Source organism: Pempheris klunzingeri, chromosome 18 (assembly GCF_042242105.1).
Source record: "Pempheris klunzingeri isolate RE-2024b chromosome 18, fPemKlu1.hap1, whole genome shotgun sequence".
In the NCBI taxonomy this organism is placed as follows: domain Eukaryota; kingdom Metazoa; phylum Chordata; class Actinopteri; order Acropomatiformes; family Pempheridae; genus Pempheris; species Pempheris klunzingeri.
Window position 1 is genome coordinate 8,808,218 of NC_092029.1, and position 18,649 is coordinate 8,826,866.

The following is an 18,649-nucleotide window of genomic DNA, read 5'->3' on the forward strand; positions in this document are numbered from 1 at the left end:
ACTCGGTTATGTAACACTCAACTGGCAACGAAAGCTGTTTTATCACCCACAGCAATTTATCTATTTAAAAAAAACAGCCGATGAAAAATCGAGGCTCGTAAAAGTATTGCTGGAAAATGAAGGGATGTACCTCAACTCTTCATAGGCTGGTTAAATAGCGCGTTTGGAGGGGGCATCAGGTTTGGCTGTATTTCCCTTCCGCGTCAGTGCATTAAAAAAATCTTTCAAAATAAGAGTTGAACCCGCAATGTCTTCCTCGGTTGTCAAATTGCGGCGTTTCTCTCCTCTTTGATGTGTCCGTTTCAATTGCTGTGGTCCTCCCTGCAGAACGGCGGAAAATGCGCACCGCTCCCCGAAGGTGTCGCCAACACTGCGCAGCGCAGGATGCTCGGGAAGAGGAGAAAGACGGAAGGGAATCTCCTTTCCTCCTTCCCCCTTTCGTTTGTTTATTGATTTGGCCTTTCTATGTGTCCATCTAGACTCTCCTCCCCCAGCGGGTGCTTGGACAGGGTTGGATGACACACGTCGCATCCCACGTCTCTTAAAGGGGAGTCGACATGGGGGTCACTGTGCAGAAGCTCATATCACTGTGCGTCAAAGGGTTAATTCAAGAGCGTGACTGTGGCTTATGTGCTGCTGCATGTAGGCTATGCATCACACTGGTTTGCACGCACAGTAAGCAGGGTGACAGATGATGAAGGTGAAACATCTTCCAGTAGATATAAGCAGACTGTCTAATTGTCAAAATATGCCACAATATGTTTAGATCTGTGGCTATGATTAGCAAATTTAGACTAATAGTCCAGATCCGGCTTATATTTTGATCCACGATTAAAAAAATTAACAAATATATCAGTTTTAAGTATGTCCAGACTCCATATTTGCATCGTACGGGCCTATATTAGCGCAATAATGCTTTTCTTGGGAATACTTTGGCCAAATAAAGTGGGTCTAACCAGAAATACTCTAAAAGCAAGCAGCCTTTTGTCTTTATAAACGCGTTTGTGGTAAATACAATTAAGACATCTAAATGCATCCAGTCATTTGGTGTATATGTGGCGTTCAGGGCGTCTCTGTACTCGACTGGGACAAATTCATCCATGGAGAGAAGCGGACTGACAGGCACGCTGTGCGTACTTACGTCATGTGACGCATCCGGAACTGTAGCCACGTTATCAACGAGACGGAATTGAACGTGTGAAACCGGAAACGCTCAACTGAGTAACCCTGCGCTTGAATCCTCATCATCCAGGAAATAAAAGAGTAAGTGAATGAATTAGAAACATCTTAATAACACAACTGCAACTTGGTTTTAAGTGGTGTTTGTGACGCCGGAAGCACCGGTTTGTGCTGTGTTAGCGTAATTTAAGCGAGTGAGTCTTTGCAAGTGAGTTGGTCTGTCATTCAGTGCATATGATTCAGTTTCTTGAGTCTATCGTTTCAGTAGGCGACAGACTAATGCTGTAAATTGCTGCAAACTTTGCCCTCTTCGTGTCAATGTTCATTTCAAGTTTGTTCCGTTGTTTTCATGAGGTATTTTAGCCCGAAGAAAGACAGTCTCACTGTGTTCTGTATGTTTAAAAAAGCTCTGTTAGTATATTTTGTTCTTAAAAAATACATGAAAGTCGCCCAGCTTTAACCAACTGCAACATTAAAGTGTTCCTTACCCGTTAATGCAGTAATAAAACTAACAAAGTGTATAATATAGATGTGAAGGGGATCATTCTGCTGCATAACAATTATTTATACTTTTGGTACTTTAAAATTATCTTGTTGATTATACTTTTGCACTTTCCTTTCAAGTATTTTTACTTGTAACAAAGTACTTTTACTTTGCTGTATTGCTGCTTTTACTTTTACTGCCCTAATACTTCTTCCACCGCTGACTGGTCTTTAAAATGTGTTTCAGTGATGGCCCAGTTTCAGGAAGTATCAAACCAGTCCAGTCTGCACCCTAAGCCTGCAGGGTATGTTTTGGCGTATGGCACCGCTGGTTTCAGGGCCAATGCCAAACACCTGGACCACATCATGTTCAGGACGGGACTGGTGGCTGCTCTCTGCTCCAAAAAGACAGAAGCAACCGTCGGAGTCATGGTCACTGCATCACACAACCCTGAGGTGAGAAAGAGATCCAGAAATATTATAGTCTTAGATTTTAGATATTTTATATATTAATATTATATTTAGATTACAGGGTATGTATTAGCACTGATAGTCTTTTTCAGCCATAACCTTGTTTATTTGACCCCATGATGGTTTCTTGTTCTAATGTTGTTATTGGAAAATTGACAGATTCCATATGTCTCTTTCATTTTATGTGACTCTGCCAATTTAAGCAATCCTATACGCACATCATAATCATAATTCTCCCCTTCAACCTTCTCTGCGCTTGTGTAGGAGGACAACGGGCTGAAGATGATTGGCCCCATGGGGGAGATGGTGGCACCGACATGGGAGGGCTACGCCACTTTGCTGGCCAACGCTGAGCAGGAGGATTTGCTCACTGCTTTGAAGGACATTCTAGAGAAGGAGGCCATAAACATGAGCCAGGAGGCTAGCGTGTTTGTGGGCAAAGACACCAGGTATATGATCTTGAGTGGTGTCTTGTTAGTATTTGATATTTACATCCATAATCCAGGTAACAGAGCAGAAAAAATGAACTAACGTTCACTTTTACCACACTTTTAGTATTATTCATTCGTACTATGACAGCAGCTCTACCAAAAAGATTTACAACAAAAGACTGAAAAACACCTGTGTCCTTTAACTATAGAAGCAGCAGTGCCAGCTTTTCACAGGCAGTAATGGACGGAGTGTCTGCACTCGGTGGTCGCAGCAAAGGTAGGGTTAATTAAACCTCTACACCCTCATATTTAATTGATTTGTTTCTTTGCTTAGTTATATTAATTTCTCTCATCAGATTATGGTTTGGTGACCACCCCACAACTGCACTACATGGTTCGCTGTCAGAACACACAAGGTCAATATGGAGAAGCCACAGTGGAAGGATACTATAAAAAGCTGTGCCAAGCTTTCATTCACCTCACAAAGAACGTAAGGAAACAGGGTGTGTCAGACTTGTGACTTAATTCATGTCCTGTACATTCGGTTGTGTTTGCATGGGTGTGTTCGTTTCTGCAAGAGATCCATTCATCCTGCAATTACTCCTCTCTCTCCTGCCTTCCATATTTTATTTCTCTGCTAGGCGTCCAATTGCACAGATGACCAGAAGCACCTCTCTGTGGACGGTGCTAATGGCGTCGGGGCTCTAAAGGTGCGTGAAATGGAGAGTCACCTAAAGAAGGAGCTGCATTTGTCCGTGTTCAACGACGGCACCACAGGAAAGCTCAACCACCAGTGCGGCGCTGATTTTCTCAAAGTACAGCAAAAACCTCCAACAGGTGCAACTGTGCTGTTTAGACAATACTTTTTAGTGCTTTATATGGTTCAAAGAGCAAAGACAGATGCAGATGGAATTACTTTTTTTATCTACTTGTTAAGTGTGGTATCATAAATAGGACAACCGAACTGTAGATAACTTTATATTGTTTCTGTGGATCATATAAAATCATACATGCAATGTTTGACCACAAGATGGAGACTGTTAATCAGCAAGTTGCCAAAATAATAAGTATAATTTTAAACTAATTTTATATGACATCTGCTGTATAATTTGAATTTGTTGCTGAAGTTTGCATCTACACTGATGCACCAAATAAAGCCATATGACCAAGAACAAAAACTTGAACATTAGAAATATAGATGCTATTTTTAATGTACCACTTCCATCTCATCTAGCATGTCTTTCTCCTCTTTCCTCTGTAAAGGCATTAAAATGAACCCAGGGGATCGTTGCTGTTCTCTTGACGGAGATGCTGACCGATTAGTTTACTACTTCACCGACTCCGAAGGACAATTTCACCTGCTGGACGGAGACAAAATCGCTACCCTCATCATCATTTTCATGAAAGAGCTGCTCACACAGGTACACTATCAAATGCAAAAATGAAAACAATAAATTGGCTCGTATGCACAAACTCTTAATGAATAGTTTTTGTTTCTCTTCACACAGGCTGGTCTCAACTTAAATATAGCAGTAGTGCAAACGGCTTATGCTAACGGAAGCTCGACACGCTATCTGGAAGATACTGTGAAGGTGAGGACGCACAAGTGCATTTTTTTAAATTTCTTTTTTTATATGAATAAGTTGGTTCTCACACATTTGCATGTGATTTTTAGATAACAGTGAAGTGTACTAAAACTGGAGTGAAGCATCTTCATCGTGCAGCGCAGGAGTTTGACATCGCCGTGTACTTCGAAGCCAATGGTCACGGAACTGTGAGTGGATCAGACACACACTTAAACAGGTCACCTCCTAACACTATGTCCCAACAGTGATGACATTATGTGACGTGTTGCTGCGCGTGTCACAGTGTGCTTGTGTTGTGGTCAGGTTTTGTTCAGTGAGGCCGCTGAACAGAAGATCCAGCAGCTAGCTGAGAACCCCAGCATCAACGACGAGAGGAAGAGAGCAGCTCTCCTGCTGCAGCACACCATCGACGTCATCAACCAGGTGGACACACACACACACCGAGGCATTAAAGTAAAACGGCATTATTGTTACACAGCTCACAGTTCTGATCTTTGTCTTTTTATCTCCTGAAGACTGTAGGTGATGGCATCTCCGACATGCTGCTGATTGAAGCCATATTAGCCATCAAAAGTATGACTATACAGCAGTGGGACGCCATTTACAGCGACCTGCCAAACAGGCAGCTCAAAGTCAAGGTGCGTCTACATGTATTCATTATAATATATAATATCTCTATAGTATTACTTAATACTATATAGCTAGTTAATCCTTTAGGGAAGTCTTTGTTTAGTGATTGTATTAAAATATTGTACTCAGGCTTCTTCCCACAGTCCAAAGACATGCAGGTAGGTTCATTGGTAACTCTAAATTGCCCATAGGTGTGAGCGTGAGTGTGAGCGTGAATGGTTGTCTGTATCTATGTGTTGGCCCGGCTCCTAAGCATAAGCAGTATAGACAATGGAAGGATGGATATCGTATCGGTTTTAACATTGATTTATAATATTTAGACTGTTTTTTGTTGCCTAACTAGATTACAGAGTTCTCTCCATCCTTGTGTCAGCACATCACATCCTGAAGAGCTGCTTTTGATACATATTGTTAATATAATTGATTGCGATTTCTTGACATGTTAGTTTCATGAGCAAATGAAATTAGGCCTCTTTGTCAGATCTTGACCAACAGCATATCTTAGCCAAATATGACACTCATCATGAATGTGTATATTTCACCAATAAGACCCTTCACAGTAAATAAAAAGTTATTTAAAGCCTTCAGGAGAGTAAAACTAAGTTGAGCTGTTTTGTACATAACCTCTATTCCGTGGATTGATTTTTTTATTTTTGTTACTTTTTTCTTCCCTTAGGTGTCAGACCGCAAGATAATAGTCACAACAGATGCAGAGAGACGGGCAGTGAGCCCAGACGGACTGCAGGAGACCATCGACAGTTTAGTGAAGAAGTACAAACTGGCCCGCGCCTTTGCGAGACCGTCCGGCACCGAGAACATAGTGAGAATTTACGCCGAGGCAGAAACACAGGTGAGAATTTCTCTTGGTCCTTCTTTGGAGCAGTGTTTCCCCTTTTTGCCTTTATTCTCTGATACATACAGGTATTGTGTTTGTGCTGTAGGAGAGCGCCGATGCCCTGGCACACGAAGTCGCCCTTGCAGTTTATAATCTTGCTGGGGGAGTTGGGGGCGAACCCAAACCACTGCACTAGAAACACAACACAAAATCACACAACGCTGACGACTCAGTTGGTACTCATATATCTAATCCCAAGTGACAACATTGTTTTCTAAAACTGCAATTTATCATAGTTGCCTCTTTTTGGTGAGGTGCCAAATTATTATTTTTAAATCTTTTTTTATTTCACTGTATTTGTCTCTCATAATGATAGATGATATAGGAGACAATGAAGAGATTTTATGCTACTGTAACGATTGCTACTCTTGACTTGTTATTGTATCTCAAACAGGCTGCCATGTACCTGTAAATTCTGAGTTTCTGTGTAAAATAAATAAATGAATAATAATAAATATTATAAACTATTCTAATCTATACATGCTATTATTAAAACACCAGATGTCTTCACAGACAGATTAAGACGGTTTAAATGAGGGATCCTAAATGAATTTTGGTTATTATGTAACTTCCTACTAAATGGAATCTTTTTGAACACTTACTGTATGTATCTGTTTGTCATAAGTATCTATTCATCATATCTTTATTCACTCAAATTAACTGAGGAATGTTTTTGGGGTGTCCCATTTCACAATTTGTATTTTACCTTATATGATCATGGTTATATTTTAAATTGTTTTGTGAATAAAAATGAATCACATATTACTACAACTGGCATCAACACTAGTCACAGCAAAACACAATCTGAGCATGTGTATGTAATAAAAAACTCTTTTCTGCTTTGGTGTAAATAAATGATGGAAAAGAGAAAAGTGTCTGTATAAGTGTGTGTTTTTCAGTGTTCACACTGTTAACTATTTTGATTTAAATGAAAACCACAACTATGATTGCTTGCTTGCTGTTTATTTAGTTACTTTAAAAGACAAGTTCCCGACACACAGGAGGATTAAAAGAGCGGAGAAGCAGTGTGAGGCTGACAGCGCGTTAGGAGCAGGCAGAGCGGAGTGACACAGTGTGCATCTTTCCTAATGTTAAGTCTGGATAACGGATGTGTTGTCTAACCTGAAGCTTGTTAAAATCAGATATACACTACAGGGCTCTGAACAAGTGTGAAGATCCTTTTTGACAAACCCTCCTCACAAGTACAGGAATAAATAGAGTTATCATGTTGCGGCTCTTGACACACAACTTGATATGATTTTTTTTTTTACATTTCAGGCGTAGACATGCTTCTGCTTGACCTCTCATAATTTAAATGCTTTTCATTTCTCCATTTCACCTCTATGAAATGGAGCAAGTGTAACATCACTGAGTTACCGTAGGGGTGGTGTATGTTCGTTGTACAGTGGGAATAATGTTCTATGTGTAATTGATTTAGATTGTGATATTTGATAAAAAAAGAAATAAAATCTCCACATGGAGGATAAACACAGTCCTTAAACTGGATGCAGGCTGCTTGAGCACAAGTTGACATGAAGCGCACAGTATTTGATGAGCAAGCGATAAATGGTCTATTCTTCATCTGTGTCATCTGCTGCTCCAGAAATGATGATGGTGCGCTCCTGTGTGTCGCTCTCGTAAGTGTCCTCGTCTGTCTTAACTGTTCTGGGAAAAAAGGGCGACAAGTGGAGAAATAAGAAGTTTTACTGTGTCAGGAAGAGATTCTGACTGAGAACAATATACAAATGTGAGATGATAGACATCCTGTACCAAAGTCACCCTCTACCTGATGAGGACGGTCTTCCTCTCAGACAGCTCGGTTGCCTGCTCCTCCAAGTCTGTCTGGGTGTCTGAGGAGGCCATTTCCAATCGGGCTCCTCCAGCATCCAGAGTTTTCTCAGTCCCGCTACCACCCGTGTCACTGGAGGCTTCATGCTGCTTTGGAGCCGGCGTGGGGGCTGAACTATCAGGCGCTGAGGCTGTGGCTGAGGCTGAGGCTGAGGCTGAGGCTGAGGCTGAGGCTGAGGCTGTGTACGTGCTAACACTGGAAGTGAGATGCCGGCCCTCGGTCAGGGACAGGTGTTGGACCACAGTGCTCAGACGGCTGTCTTCCCCCTCGATCAGCTTCCTGACAAATAAACAGAGCAGCATAAGAGTGCTGCATACAAATGGAAAAATATGCGTGCAGTGACAAGTCATGATGAGTGAACTGAAGGGCAGAGGTTTTGTTTTGTTCACCTGTAGGTGGTGATCTCAATCTCCAGAGCCATCTTTACATTTAGCAGGTCCTGGTATTCCCGCAGCAGCAGAGCGATCTTCTCCTTGGTTACCCTTAGATCCAGCTGAATTGCCTCCATACGCTCCTTTTGTAGTAGAATACAACAGAAAAGCGTTTTTTCTGACGCCTTTGAGACCAGATGGTGACCATAATTTTATGGTCCCTATATTCGTTAAAACTATCTCATACTCTCACAAGATTTCAGCTACCTGTAAATCTTCCTCCTTCTTCTTGTATTTTTCCGCTGCATCACGAATCTGAGCCTCCAAATATTCGTTCCTTGTCTTCAGTGTCTCCAGTTCACGTTCCTTGTTGAGAAGCTGTACACACACACATACACACGAACACACATCTTTTTTAATGCAAAGAAGTGGTGGCAGTATCCATAAACAAGAATAGAGAATAGGAGAATACTCACATCCTTCTTATAGCCTGCAATTTCCTCTCTTACACTTCGAACACTTTGAACATGTTTGGTGGAGGCATTGCTCAGGTCCTGAAACTTTGTCCTGTACCAAGAGTCCATTTCCTGAAAAAGAACAAATAATACCTTTTTTTCACTAGATCATCGCTGCTTTGTATTATTTAAGCGCACATGAGACGGGCTGAAGAGAACATGATGTGGTTTCACTGTTGCACCCTACCTGCAGGTTTTTGGCAGCAATGCTGTCATACTGGGACTGAATCTGCCTGAGAGCAGAGGAGAGGTCTGGGAGGCCGAAGGTCAGATCCACTTTGGAAGTTGCTGAATAGATCTGCTGCATCAGTTCCTCAATTTCCTTTCAGCGGAAGAACCAGAGTTAGCAGAATATATTGAGCTCTAAAACACTGCGGGCTGTATCTCAACAATAAGTTTAAAACATGGTTTATATTATTTTCTTAGATAAGGTAGAAACATTTATGTGGCTTGTTGAGGAAGGTTTACTCCACCTCTTCACCACAAGGTAGTCACAGCTCCCCCCTTTGACACTGTGCTGATAATTGCCATGTTTACAGTCTTACTCACTCTATCCATCAACAAGGCCTTGATTTAAGTTCAACCTGTCAGCAATAATTGCCACCCAATTAAACCATTAATGATAAAATGAAAGGCATGCTAGCCGCCAGACACTGACTCACACACACACTGTGCTGTAGATGGACAGACAAACATGCATTATTACCTCCTTGTGAACTCTCTGCAGGAAGGCCAGCTCCACCTCCAGATGTTCCAGCTGTTTCTCCAGCCCAATGCGTGCTGAGGTTGCTCTGTCCACATCCTGGAACATTAAACCACATCAGGTCTGAATGGTTTGGTAAAATTAAAGCAAAGTTTATTAACCTAATGCTTTGAATTCCTTTCTGAAATCTTTCTTTCCTACCGGACGGACAGCCTCGATGTCATGCTCCGCCTTTTTCCGGGCATCCACAGCCTCATCATATTTGGCCTTCAGCATGTCCAACTGGCCCAGCATGGCCTCCTTGGCCGCCAAAGACAGATCCTGTACAAGGGGTGAAAAGGAGGACCAATATTCTAAACTAGTTACTGTGAGGTCTGTTGAATTGTGTTGTTATTTTTATTTGTCATAAGTATCTATTCATCATATCTTTAGTCATTCAAATTAAGGGAGGAATGTTTTGGGACCATCTAGTAATCTCTCAGATTCAGGTTTTAGGTATATTTTTTTTAGTTTTATAGGGTCTCTGGTTTGTCTTTGGCAAATTTGTAGGTTATAGATGTTATTGGAAAATAAATGCATTGTTTTGATTTTTTCCTGTTTTTGTTTTTCTTGTAACATTTTTGATTTAGTGTAGGTGAGCATATATCCTGGGTTCTTAAGCTCCAGATGGCTTTTTTGAGGTGTCCCATTTCACTATTTGTATTTTACCTTATATGATCATGGTTATATTTTAAATTGTTTTGTGAATAAAACTGAATTAAATATTACCACAATTGGCTTCAACACTTGTCACAACAAACCACAATCTGAACGCGTTACGGTCAGGAGATATGACCATCCTTACCCTCTGGACTCTCATTTGCTCGGCGACCCTGTTGAGATCCTTCAGCTGCGACTCGTATAGCTGCCTGATGCCTGATGGCCGGCAATGGCGGCTCTTCAGGGCCTCAATCTCAGCCTCCAGCAGCTTGTTTTTTGACTCCAGAGTTCGCACCTATAGCAAGACATACAAAAACAAAGTTATTATAGTGTATTGTTTGATATATTTATTGATTTTGTTATAATGCTTCATGAGGGAATAACTGAAAAAACAGACAGTTCAGGAAGGAAAAAGTCAGATTGTTATGTCAGATGTGAAAAACTGAATATGATGATTTTGTGTGGCGTTTCAGGAGTGACACATGAGCCATGGTGTGTCTGCATGTTGTTGGTCCTCTTGCCTTTTCTATATAAACTGCCAGGCGGTCATTGAGGGCGACCATCTCCTGCCTCTCGTTGGTTCGAGTCATCATGAAGGCCTGGTTCTCTGCTGCAGCCGCATCCAGGTCCAGCTTTGGCCCGAGCCCCATGGACATACCAAAGCACAGCGCTCCCATACTCGCACTGCTGTAGACAGGACCAGAAAAGGTTCTTTACATTCACCGGCACATTATGACAGTTTAGACTCATCTGAGATCATCCATGTGCCACGAGTTATACCTGGACTGATTTATCTACAGTCATTCAGTACTTGCTGTGCACTCAAACTATAACAGCAATGGGATTTATCCCTCATCAAAGCTGCACTGGGAGCATGAAAAACTAGGATCATAAGTGTAGTGATTTAGAATTACATATTTTATACTGTTGCACTCTTATAAAGTGAATGACAGTCAGTAAAACATTTTGACAGGACTCTCACCTGGTCATGCCAGCCCTGTTGGAGATGGCCCTGCGCCCCACCGACCCACCCCTGCGTGTGAAGCTGGCTGAGCGGTGGCGGGTGTCCCTGCGGGTGGGAGAGGGACTGGACACCCGCAGCTGGTAGGCAGGAGGGGCGGCCAAAGTGCCCTCGAAATGCCGGCGGTATGAAGACATCCTCTCTGGACTGCGGCTCATGTTGAGGCTGCTGTAACCTCTGCAACTTCAACTGGAGACTGGAAACTGGTCACTCACAATTTTTAGTCTGTGGTGGGGTCTTTATACCGTCAGCCCTTCCCTAAACACAGCAGAGGAATGTTGAACCTCCCCAACCCAAGGGTGAATGTGCTTACAAACATTTATCAAGGTTACGTCAATTTAATTTATTATAGGCAGCTGGAAGAATTTAAATTTTATAATGACTAAATTCTCAGTTTACTTACCTGCACATGGCGATTTAATTGACCGTGTGTACCAACATTAACTGCACATACTTGTGTTTATTTATTCATAATGCCGTTTTTTTTTGTTACGCTCATACTGCGCTTAATTTCGCAGCACATTCATCAATCTGTGAATCCACACACTCATCCACACCATTCACTCATCTATGGTTTTCATTTTCTTCCATTTGAAGTAATGATAACGTGTTTTTGGCATGTACTAAAACAACAGGCATTTTTTTCTGGGAAAAACCAGTTTTTCTGAAGTTTTCAATGCGGAACAAACATTTCGGAACCATTCAGGTGTGGTCGCCATCCTTCTCCGGAAGGTTTTTAATGTTACCCCAGCGTCTGCTTAGCATAAATACTTTTCCTGTGCTAACCACTGCTTTGTAGGAAAGTGATATCAATTTATAGTGTTATTCTCTACCTCAACTGTTGCGATATGGCGGGAAACTTCTGGCAAAGTTCTCATTAGTAAGTGTTTATTATTTTTGTTACGTGTTACATCTTTATTTTGTGAATCACCGTCTGTGTTGGGAGGCCTAGCTATTAGCTGTTAGCTGTATTGCACGTCAAAGCTAATCGTTTCTCCTGAACTATTGACACGACGTAAAATAGCTGTTTACAGAAAAGACAGACGGAAAACTTAATGAAGATAAAAGCTGTTAGAAAATGTTGAATCAGACTAGCTTACTGTTATATTTGTCATGCTTTGCGACGACAGTAAACAAGGCTAACACAGTAGTTTATGCTTGTGTGGTTGTGCTAACTTAAACCCGCTAGCTCAGTTGATGACAATTTGAGTGAGCAGCTAAACTCTGAGTATATTTACATAATGAGTTTTATTTTATCCGTTTAAGCCTGCAGTGGGTTCTGGACAAGCAGGACCTGATGAAGGAGCGCCAGAAGGATCTGAAGTTTCTTTCAGAGGAAGAGTACTGGAAACTACAGATATTCTTTGCCAATGGTATTTGTTAAATTGGAGTAACATATTTTTATCAAACCTGTTGAATTATTAGACTACATTATTTATTCCTTTGTTATTGTGAAGCACTTTGGTCACCCTTTGGGCTGTTGGAAAGGGCTATATAAATAAACTTTGCTTTGATTTGATACATTAAATAACACACCATCATGTTTACAGCATCAAATCTGGGCTACTCTTTCTCTGAAACCATATAATGAAGTGAGGCTATTTTACTTTAAGTTATTCAGTGTTTGGTTGTGTCTCTTTCAGTGATCCAGGCTTTGGGGGAACACCTGAAGCTGCGGCAGCAGGTCATTGCCACTGCGACTGTTTACTTCAAGCGCTTCTATGCCCGGTGAGGAGGGGGTGTCAGTATGATACTGACAAAGGCATATTAGAATAAATCAAATTTGGAACTTTGATCATAACAATGTGGTTGCTCAGCTTGACTATCAAATCCACATCACTGATGATACTTTTCCCTCAGAAATCATACGATCCGCCTCTAGTTTTGGTTAGAATATCATATAAATATAATTTTATCATTGGGGAAAATATGACATTATTGAATTTAGCAAGGGAGTCAGAAGTTAAAACTATAAGCTAGAACACACCATTCCTTTTTCTATTAATGTCTCACCTCACATTTTAGTGCTGTGAGCAGTGTAATATAATCTTAATTGTCACTTAATCATCACTTATTTATTTATTTAGTGGGGCATATATCCTACTCATCCAAAGCTGAAAAATCTTTGTCTCTTGTTTGCAGGTATTCCCTGAAAAGTATAGATCCGGTACTCATGGCTCCTACCTGTGTTTTCTTGGCTTCTAAAGTCGAGGTATGGATTCTCTTGCAGCTCATGGACAATCATGAGCTAAATGAAAGTCTACTCTCTGCGTTAGCTTTCTATTTCTTTTACACAAAACATTTATGTTTTCTCAGGAATTTGGAGTCGTGTCCAATACCAGGCTGATCTCTGCAGCAACATCTGTTTGTAAGTCACCACGCTCCGTAACATATTTCCTAGACCTTAAAGTAGTACAAATCTCTCAAACAGTTTTTTCTGCAGAAGTGTAATCAAATGTTCTTTTTCTCAAACAGTGAAAACAAGGTTCTCCTACGCGTTTCCTAAAGAGTTCCCCTACAGAATGAATCATGTAAGTAAAACATCTATGCAAGAATGTTATCCTCTTTTAGCCAGAGTGACTCAACATAAAAGCTAACCTTACAAATAACATTCATTATACAGTAAATGCAGCAACATAATGAAGACATGTACAGCTATAAACCAGCCAGCAGTCTGATAACACAATAATAAAGATAAGTGCCTTATTAGAGAGTTTAAATATGTGATTGTGTTTGAGTGAGGGTCAGATTTATAAGTAAGCAAGACGTCCGGGGCAAAACAGAGCTCAAAGGGATCTGTTTCAGTAAAGATACTGTAGTTCATGCTAAAGTGTAGAGTGCCATGGCCAAAATAAATTCACCAGTTTAAACCACTCAAGTACTCATATGCTAGTGGAGCAGCTATGCAATGAATCAACCAAATGCATGATTGTTTTCCTGCTTCCTCTGCAGTTAGTTATTTATGCACTGCTGTGCTACATTACTGCATACCAAGAACCTCTTACACTGTATCACAGTGTTGCTATGTGAGCGTCTGCCAGCATGTGAGATTCCACAACTAATGTTCGCAAACCTCTGGCAAAAATCTTGATGCTGTGGGAGATGGCTTCGACCACGGCTATCCGTTAGAAAGCACGCACGCATTAGTTCTGCACAGCATCTCTCACTGGTGTGTCAAGTAGTGTGCACCGACAGTATTTTATTTATCCACCAGCTCCACTTAGATGCCAGGATGCCACCAGGGCTGTTCTGACACACTGCCTGTCCAGAGAACTATTATTTATAGTGAGGGAGTGATAAAAGGAGGGAGTGGTTCACACGGTAGAGAATGAGTTAGCAGGTTGCTGCAACTCCTAAACGTAATTTTTCAAATTCAGCCTGCAGGTGTAGTAACGGTGATGTTGGCACAGGGACAAACAGGCGTAATCTAACGATAAGAGCCAACGTTATTGTTTGAAAGGTTAGTTGATATCTCCTGATTGTTGTTCCCCAATAAAAACGTGTGTCATAAGAGGAGGGCAATAAAATGTTGTGTTCAGCATTTGTGAATAGGTAATGTTCAAGTTTTAATCATGATTCCTTTGTCTGGCGTGGCGATGTAAAAGTGTTTAAAAAAAGAATACAGATTCCACTAAACAAAAACAACCCAAAGAGACAAAAGTGGATTTTTGCAAATTCCTATGAAGAATCTGTCTTCTGTTTTCTTTCAAACATTATAAAAACAGGTTGACTTGAACCGGTCTGATATGTTGTTCGTTGAATACAGTTTTACTTTGTTTCTTTACAGATATTAGAATGTGAGTTCTACCTTCTGGAGTTGATGGTGAGTGGAGACCACTTTCTATCACTGCTGCTGTTCTTTAAGCTGAATGCTTGGTTGAGAACTTATTGTGAATATAATCTGTTTTTCAGGACTGCTGCCTGATAGTGTACCACCCCTACAGACCACTGCTGCAGTATGTGCAGGATATGGGACAGGAGGACATGTTGCTGCCCCTGGCCTGGTACGATGCTGTTTGTTTTAATTTGTTTGTGTGTATTTTGACATCTTTGAATATTGGATTTAGCGGGTGTTGGTTGACTCACTCAGTGTCTCTGTGTACCAGGCGAATAGTGAATGACACGTACAGGACAGATCTGTGTCTGCTCTACCCTCCCTTCATGATTGCCTTGGGTAAGATTTGTCCCTGCACGCTTCTCATCGCAGCTATTTAACGTCGTTACTGACCAAAAATAAGATTTATTAGATGTAACATGATGAGTTTCTCGTTTCCTCCCACAGCCTGTCTGCATGTTGCCTGTGTGGTACAGCAGAAAGATGCCAGGCAGTGGTTTGCAGAGCTCTCCGTCGACATGGACAAAGTAAGAACAGCCGCTGCCGCAGCCGCATTCTCAAAACTACTCTGAAAATGTTTTTGTGTCATAGAATCATAACTACTTAAGAATGAGACACATCCACGTGCATGCTTAACACACAGTAACATTTCCCAACTGATAAAATGCCATATTCAGTAAGACTTTAGGCATGTAACATGCAGTCAGACAGGCACAGACCGATCATATAATGTGTAATAATATATATGATATTAATATTATAACACGAGACAAACTGTATAGTCTAAAAACAATGAACAAACTAGAGAAGCCATCTGATTTATGACTGATTCACTGGTTAAAAAAGTGAAATTATTCTGCAGGTGACACAGATCACTGTATCTGTAGGAATGTCCTGTTGAGCAGTGAAAGCCACATTCATGTCATGTGTGACTGTAATCCAGCTGAAGGGATTTAGTAGGCACAACAATAGGATTATTATGTTGGCTCACTTTGATGCAGTGCTGTTAAATAAGAATACACAATGATTAAAAATGTTTAGACTGTCAAAAAAAACTTTAGAATTTAGGACTGGAACAACAGGAGCTGTTTTTAAACATCACTGTGAAATTTTTACTGGAAGTGACCCTGTTTTGCTTTTTGACCACCTTGTGCTGAGCAGCCGCGAATCAACATGACTGTTTTTGTTTTCAACTGTTTTTATTCCTTTTCTGTCGAAGATCCTGGAGATTATCCGAGTCATTCTGAAGCTCTATGACCAGTGGAAAAACTTTGATGACAGAAAGGAAATAGCTGCCGTGCTAAACAAGATGCCTAAGCCCAAACCTCCCCCCAACAGGTAAATCTGACCTGGTTCTGTGTGTGATGCTGCATTTCTATGGATTCAGGCACATGACAGAGGGACAGGACCTTTTGGACGGCAGAGGCAAAACTAAACATGCATGAGTAAAATAAATTAAATAAGATTATTGTATGCATTGCATTATGATAATATAATATATTTTTATTATATCATAATATAATTCAATATAATATTATAGAAATATTATATGATATATAGCATTATACAGGATAGTAAACATTATTGCATATTTTCTCGGCATACAGTTAAATATCTTAATCTTGGATGGCAATGCCATCTACTTTTACCATAGTCTGCCGGCCTCACTTTATTTTACCGTCCTGCTCACTTCCACTAAAATGATATCTGATATCTACCATCTGCCTGAATCTGTGTGAGAGCAGCATTAACCCTGTAATCATATACAATACACACACGTTTTATTTTGGTAGTTTCTGGCTTTTGCAAATAAGATACACAGGAAATAAAGTATAGTCGATTGTTTCCTCCCCATTACATATTGTGTACAGAGCTGCCCTGTTGTGCTGTCTTGTATTGGACTTGTTCAATATAAAGACAAGAAATAAATGAATGAATTAATGTCTGTTATTATTTTCTCCATCTGTGTCTCTGTGGTGTCTACAGTGAGAGTGACCAGAGCTCCAACGGGAACCAAAGCAACTCCTACAGCCAGTCCTAGCGCAGCGAATATATTTCCAAGTGAATCCACAATGTTGATGTTGAGTCAGCTGGAAAAAAAAAATCACGTTTCAGCCAAGATGCCACTTCATCTTGGTGCGGTTGAGAGCCACGTCTTCACTTTCTTCGTCTCTGATCATTATAGGTTTATGGACGGAGCGAACAGCCACTGAACTGCCTGCAGCCAACGGCCGATTGGTGACCAGTTTTTTTTTTTTTTGTGTTTCAATAAGGCTCTCAACTCTGCGCCAGACTTGAAATGAACTAAAACTGAGGAACATTTTGGGGGGGGGCATGGGAGTGGGGGGGGGGGAACTGATGGGAGAGCAGATGAGATGGTTCAGCAGAAACATGTTTTAATGTCATTGTGTTGATCCTGACGTCCTTGAACAGCCCAGAGGAGCGAGTCAGGTCCTGTGGAGCTCCGTGGGATTTGAGAAAACTTGATCACAAGTACTGTGTGAGTGTGTGTGTGTGTGTGTGTGTGTGTGTGTGTGTGAGCGAGAGAGTGGCCAGTCTGGGTGGGTTTTCATTCCTCAGGGACTATAGTAGTCTACTCTGTAACATGATTTTGATCCTGTGCTGTTAGACAGTGGATCTGATTGGATGTCACCCTGTGCAACTGTGATGTGATTGGACACCGCCGCCCTGTGAGGTCTGTGCTGGTTGGCAGGAAAACTCCAACAGAGGCTCCTCTTTACGGTAGAAATGAACTCTTTGAGTACAAGAATTTACTGTTTTGAATCATGACAACTCCACCTCCTCCCTCCCTCTTCCCTTTTGTAAATAGCCCCATAAAATCTGATTTCACTTATTTTATATTTCATGATGTTGCTTAATTAAGGAAACTTAAATGGAAATCATGAGCTGGTTTCGCTTCATACTCGTGCTTCAGATGAAAGTGCCCCCGTTTGTTTCACTGTCATGATTCTGTCTGCCTGCTGCAAAGCTTATTCTTCGTTTTATTGTAATTATTTTTCTCATGAAGTCTGCTTGAGTTGTAGAATAATGTAATGTATTTTTTTTTTTTTTTTGTAAAACATTGCTTTTTAATTTGTCAAGGAAAGTAGACACAAACTACAATCGTTCTAGATTTGTCTGCAAAGTTTTGGTTTCGTCCTTATTCCTTTTTTTTTAAATCAAGCCTCTGCCGTCTTTTTAATCACTAAATTGTGATGAATTATGTGTGCATATACCTGTAAATCTGTCTATATTTTTGTGGTGTTAATACAGTGAGAGCTGTGTGTGGCTGTATTCAAAACAAGGTGCTTGAAAGCCTTACGAAATAAAAGCTGCTGGTTACAGAGAAACCTCTTTTATAAAAGCACATCGTATGAAGCACAGGTGGACAGTGAAATGATTTTTAGAGGTGGATTTTGTCGCATTTCTTTGATGCATCTTCAGAGTTTTTCCTCCGTGGCTTCCTGTACACCTCGTTTTTTTTTTTTTGTCACTATTGGAAGGACATAACGATAAGAGGCCACTAGTTTGTCACATTCTTTTACTAAGCAATAGGGACAGAAGCCACTGAGGCAAGTTAGATGCAGCCTAGTTCTGCTTTGCCGTCTGGCGTTTCCCTCCCCTTCGGCGGTCTCCATCTGTTACACGACAGTTCACATGAATGGATGTGAGAATAAAAGGGCTTCACCCCACCTAAATTTCCCTACTAGCTCTGTTTAAAAAAAAAAAAAAAAATGTCCCACATACTTTTGTCACTTGAGTCTCTGTTTATCATTTTCAAAGATCATTCATGGTCCAATAAAATGTATGATGTGCAAAACATAGTGAATCACTGCTGTTGTTCAAGTCATGTTCATATAGTATGTGATGGACTTTGGGAGGAATCTTCCAGCATGTTACAAAAGTCATATTCAGCCCCTTTACCTAACTTCAATGTCACTCCAGTACACTGGCTGTGGAAGGACCCCTAGTGGCAGATAC

General features: G+C 40.9%; 3 protein-coding genes across 6 annotated transcripts; 2 read left to right on the forward strand and 1 right to left on the reverse strand.

The window, feature by feature from the left end:
• The first annotated feature begins 1,190 nt into the window (after window positions 1–1,190).
• pgm3 (phosphoglucomutase 3) lies at window positions 1,191–6,525 on the forward strand. Of its 4 annotated transcripts, none has more exons than XM_070849272.1 (13): window positions 1,191–1,263; window positions 1,910–2,118; window positions 2,398–2,582; window positions 2,774–2,841; window positions 2,921–3,054; window positions 3,206–3,401; window positions 3,828–3,985; window positions 4,073–4,156; window positions 4,240–4,338; window positions 4,454–4,573; window positions 4,666–4,788; window positions 5,457–5,630; window positions 5,722–6,525. In XM_070849272.1, coding segments are annotated over exons 1-13 (1,641 nt in total). In that variant the 5' UTR covers window positions 1,191–1,262; the 3' UTR covers window positions 5,812–6,525. The 4 variants fall into 4 exon arrangements, with proteins under 4 accessions (XP_070705373.1, XP_070705374.1, XP_070705376.1 ...); XM_070849273.1 differs by lacking the exon at window positions 1,191–1,263 and adding an exon at window positions 1,277–1,387; XM_070849275.1 differs by lacking the exon at window positions 1,191–1,263 and adding an exon at window positions 1,277–1,373.
• Window positions 6,526–7,246: 721 nt separating this feature from the next.
• ngs (notochord granular surface) lies at window positions 7,247–10,991 on the reverse strand. Its single transcript, XM_070849804.1, has 12 exons — window positions 10,795–10,991; window positions 10,334–10,499; window positions 9,958–10,107; window positions 9,315–9,434; window positions 9,117–9,212; window positions 8,598–8,732; window positions 8,372–8,482; window positions 8,163–8,273; window positions 7,914–8,038; window positions 7,586–7,803; window positions 7,462–7,525; window positions 7,247–7,340 (listed from the first exon to the last, which is right to left on the reverse strand). Exons 1-12 carry the CDS (start codon window positions 10,989–10,991, stop codon window positions 7,247–7,249), a joined length of 1,587 nt encoding a protein of 528 aa, XP_070705905.1.
• A 600-nt stretch (window positions 10,992–11,591) lies between these two features.
• On the forward strand, window positions 11,592–17,008 carry ccnc (cyclin C). Its single transcript, XM_070849103.1, has 12 exons — window positions 11,592–11,713; window positions 12,100–12,206; window positions 12,477–12,561; window positions 12,976–13,045; window positions 13,150–13,201; window positions 13,309–13,364; window positions 14,621–14,656; window positions 14,746–14,837; window positions 14,940–15,007; window positions 15,116–15,195; window positions 15,888–16,006; window positions 16,655–17,008. The coding sequence occupies exons 1-12, from the start codon at window positions 11,682–11,684 to the stop codon at window positions 16,707–16,709; spliced, it is 852 nt and encodes a 283-aa protein (XP_070705204.1). The 5' UTR covers window positions 11,592–11,681; the 3' UTR covers window positions 16,710–17,008.
• The last annotated feature ends 1,641 nt before the right edge of the window (window positions 17,009–18,649 follow it).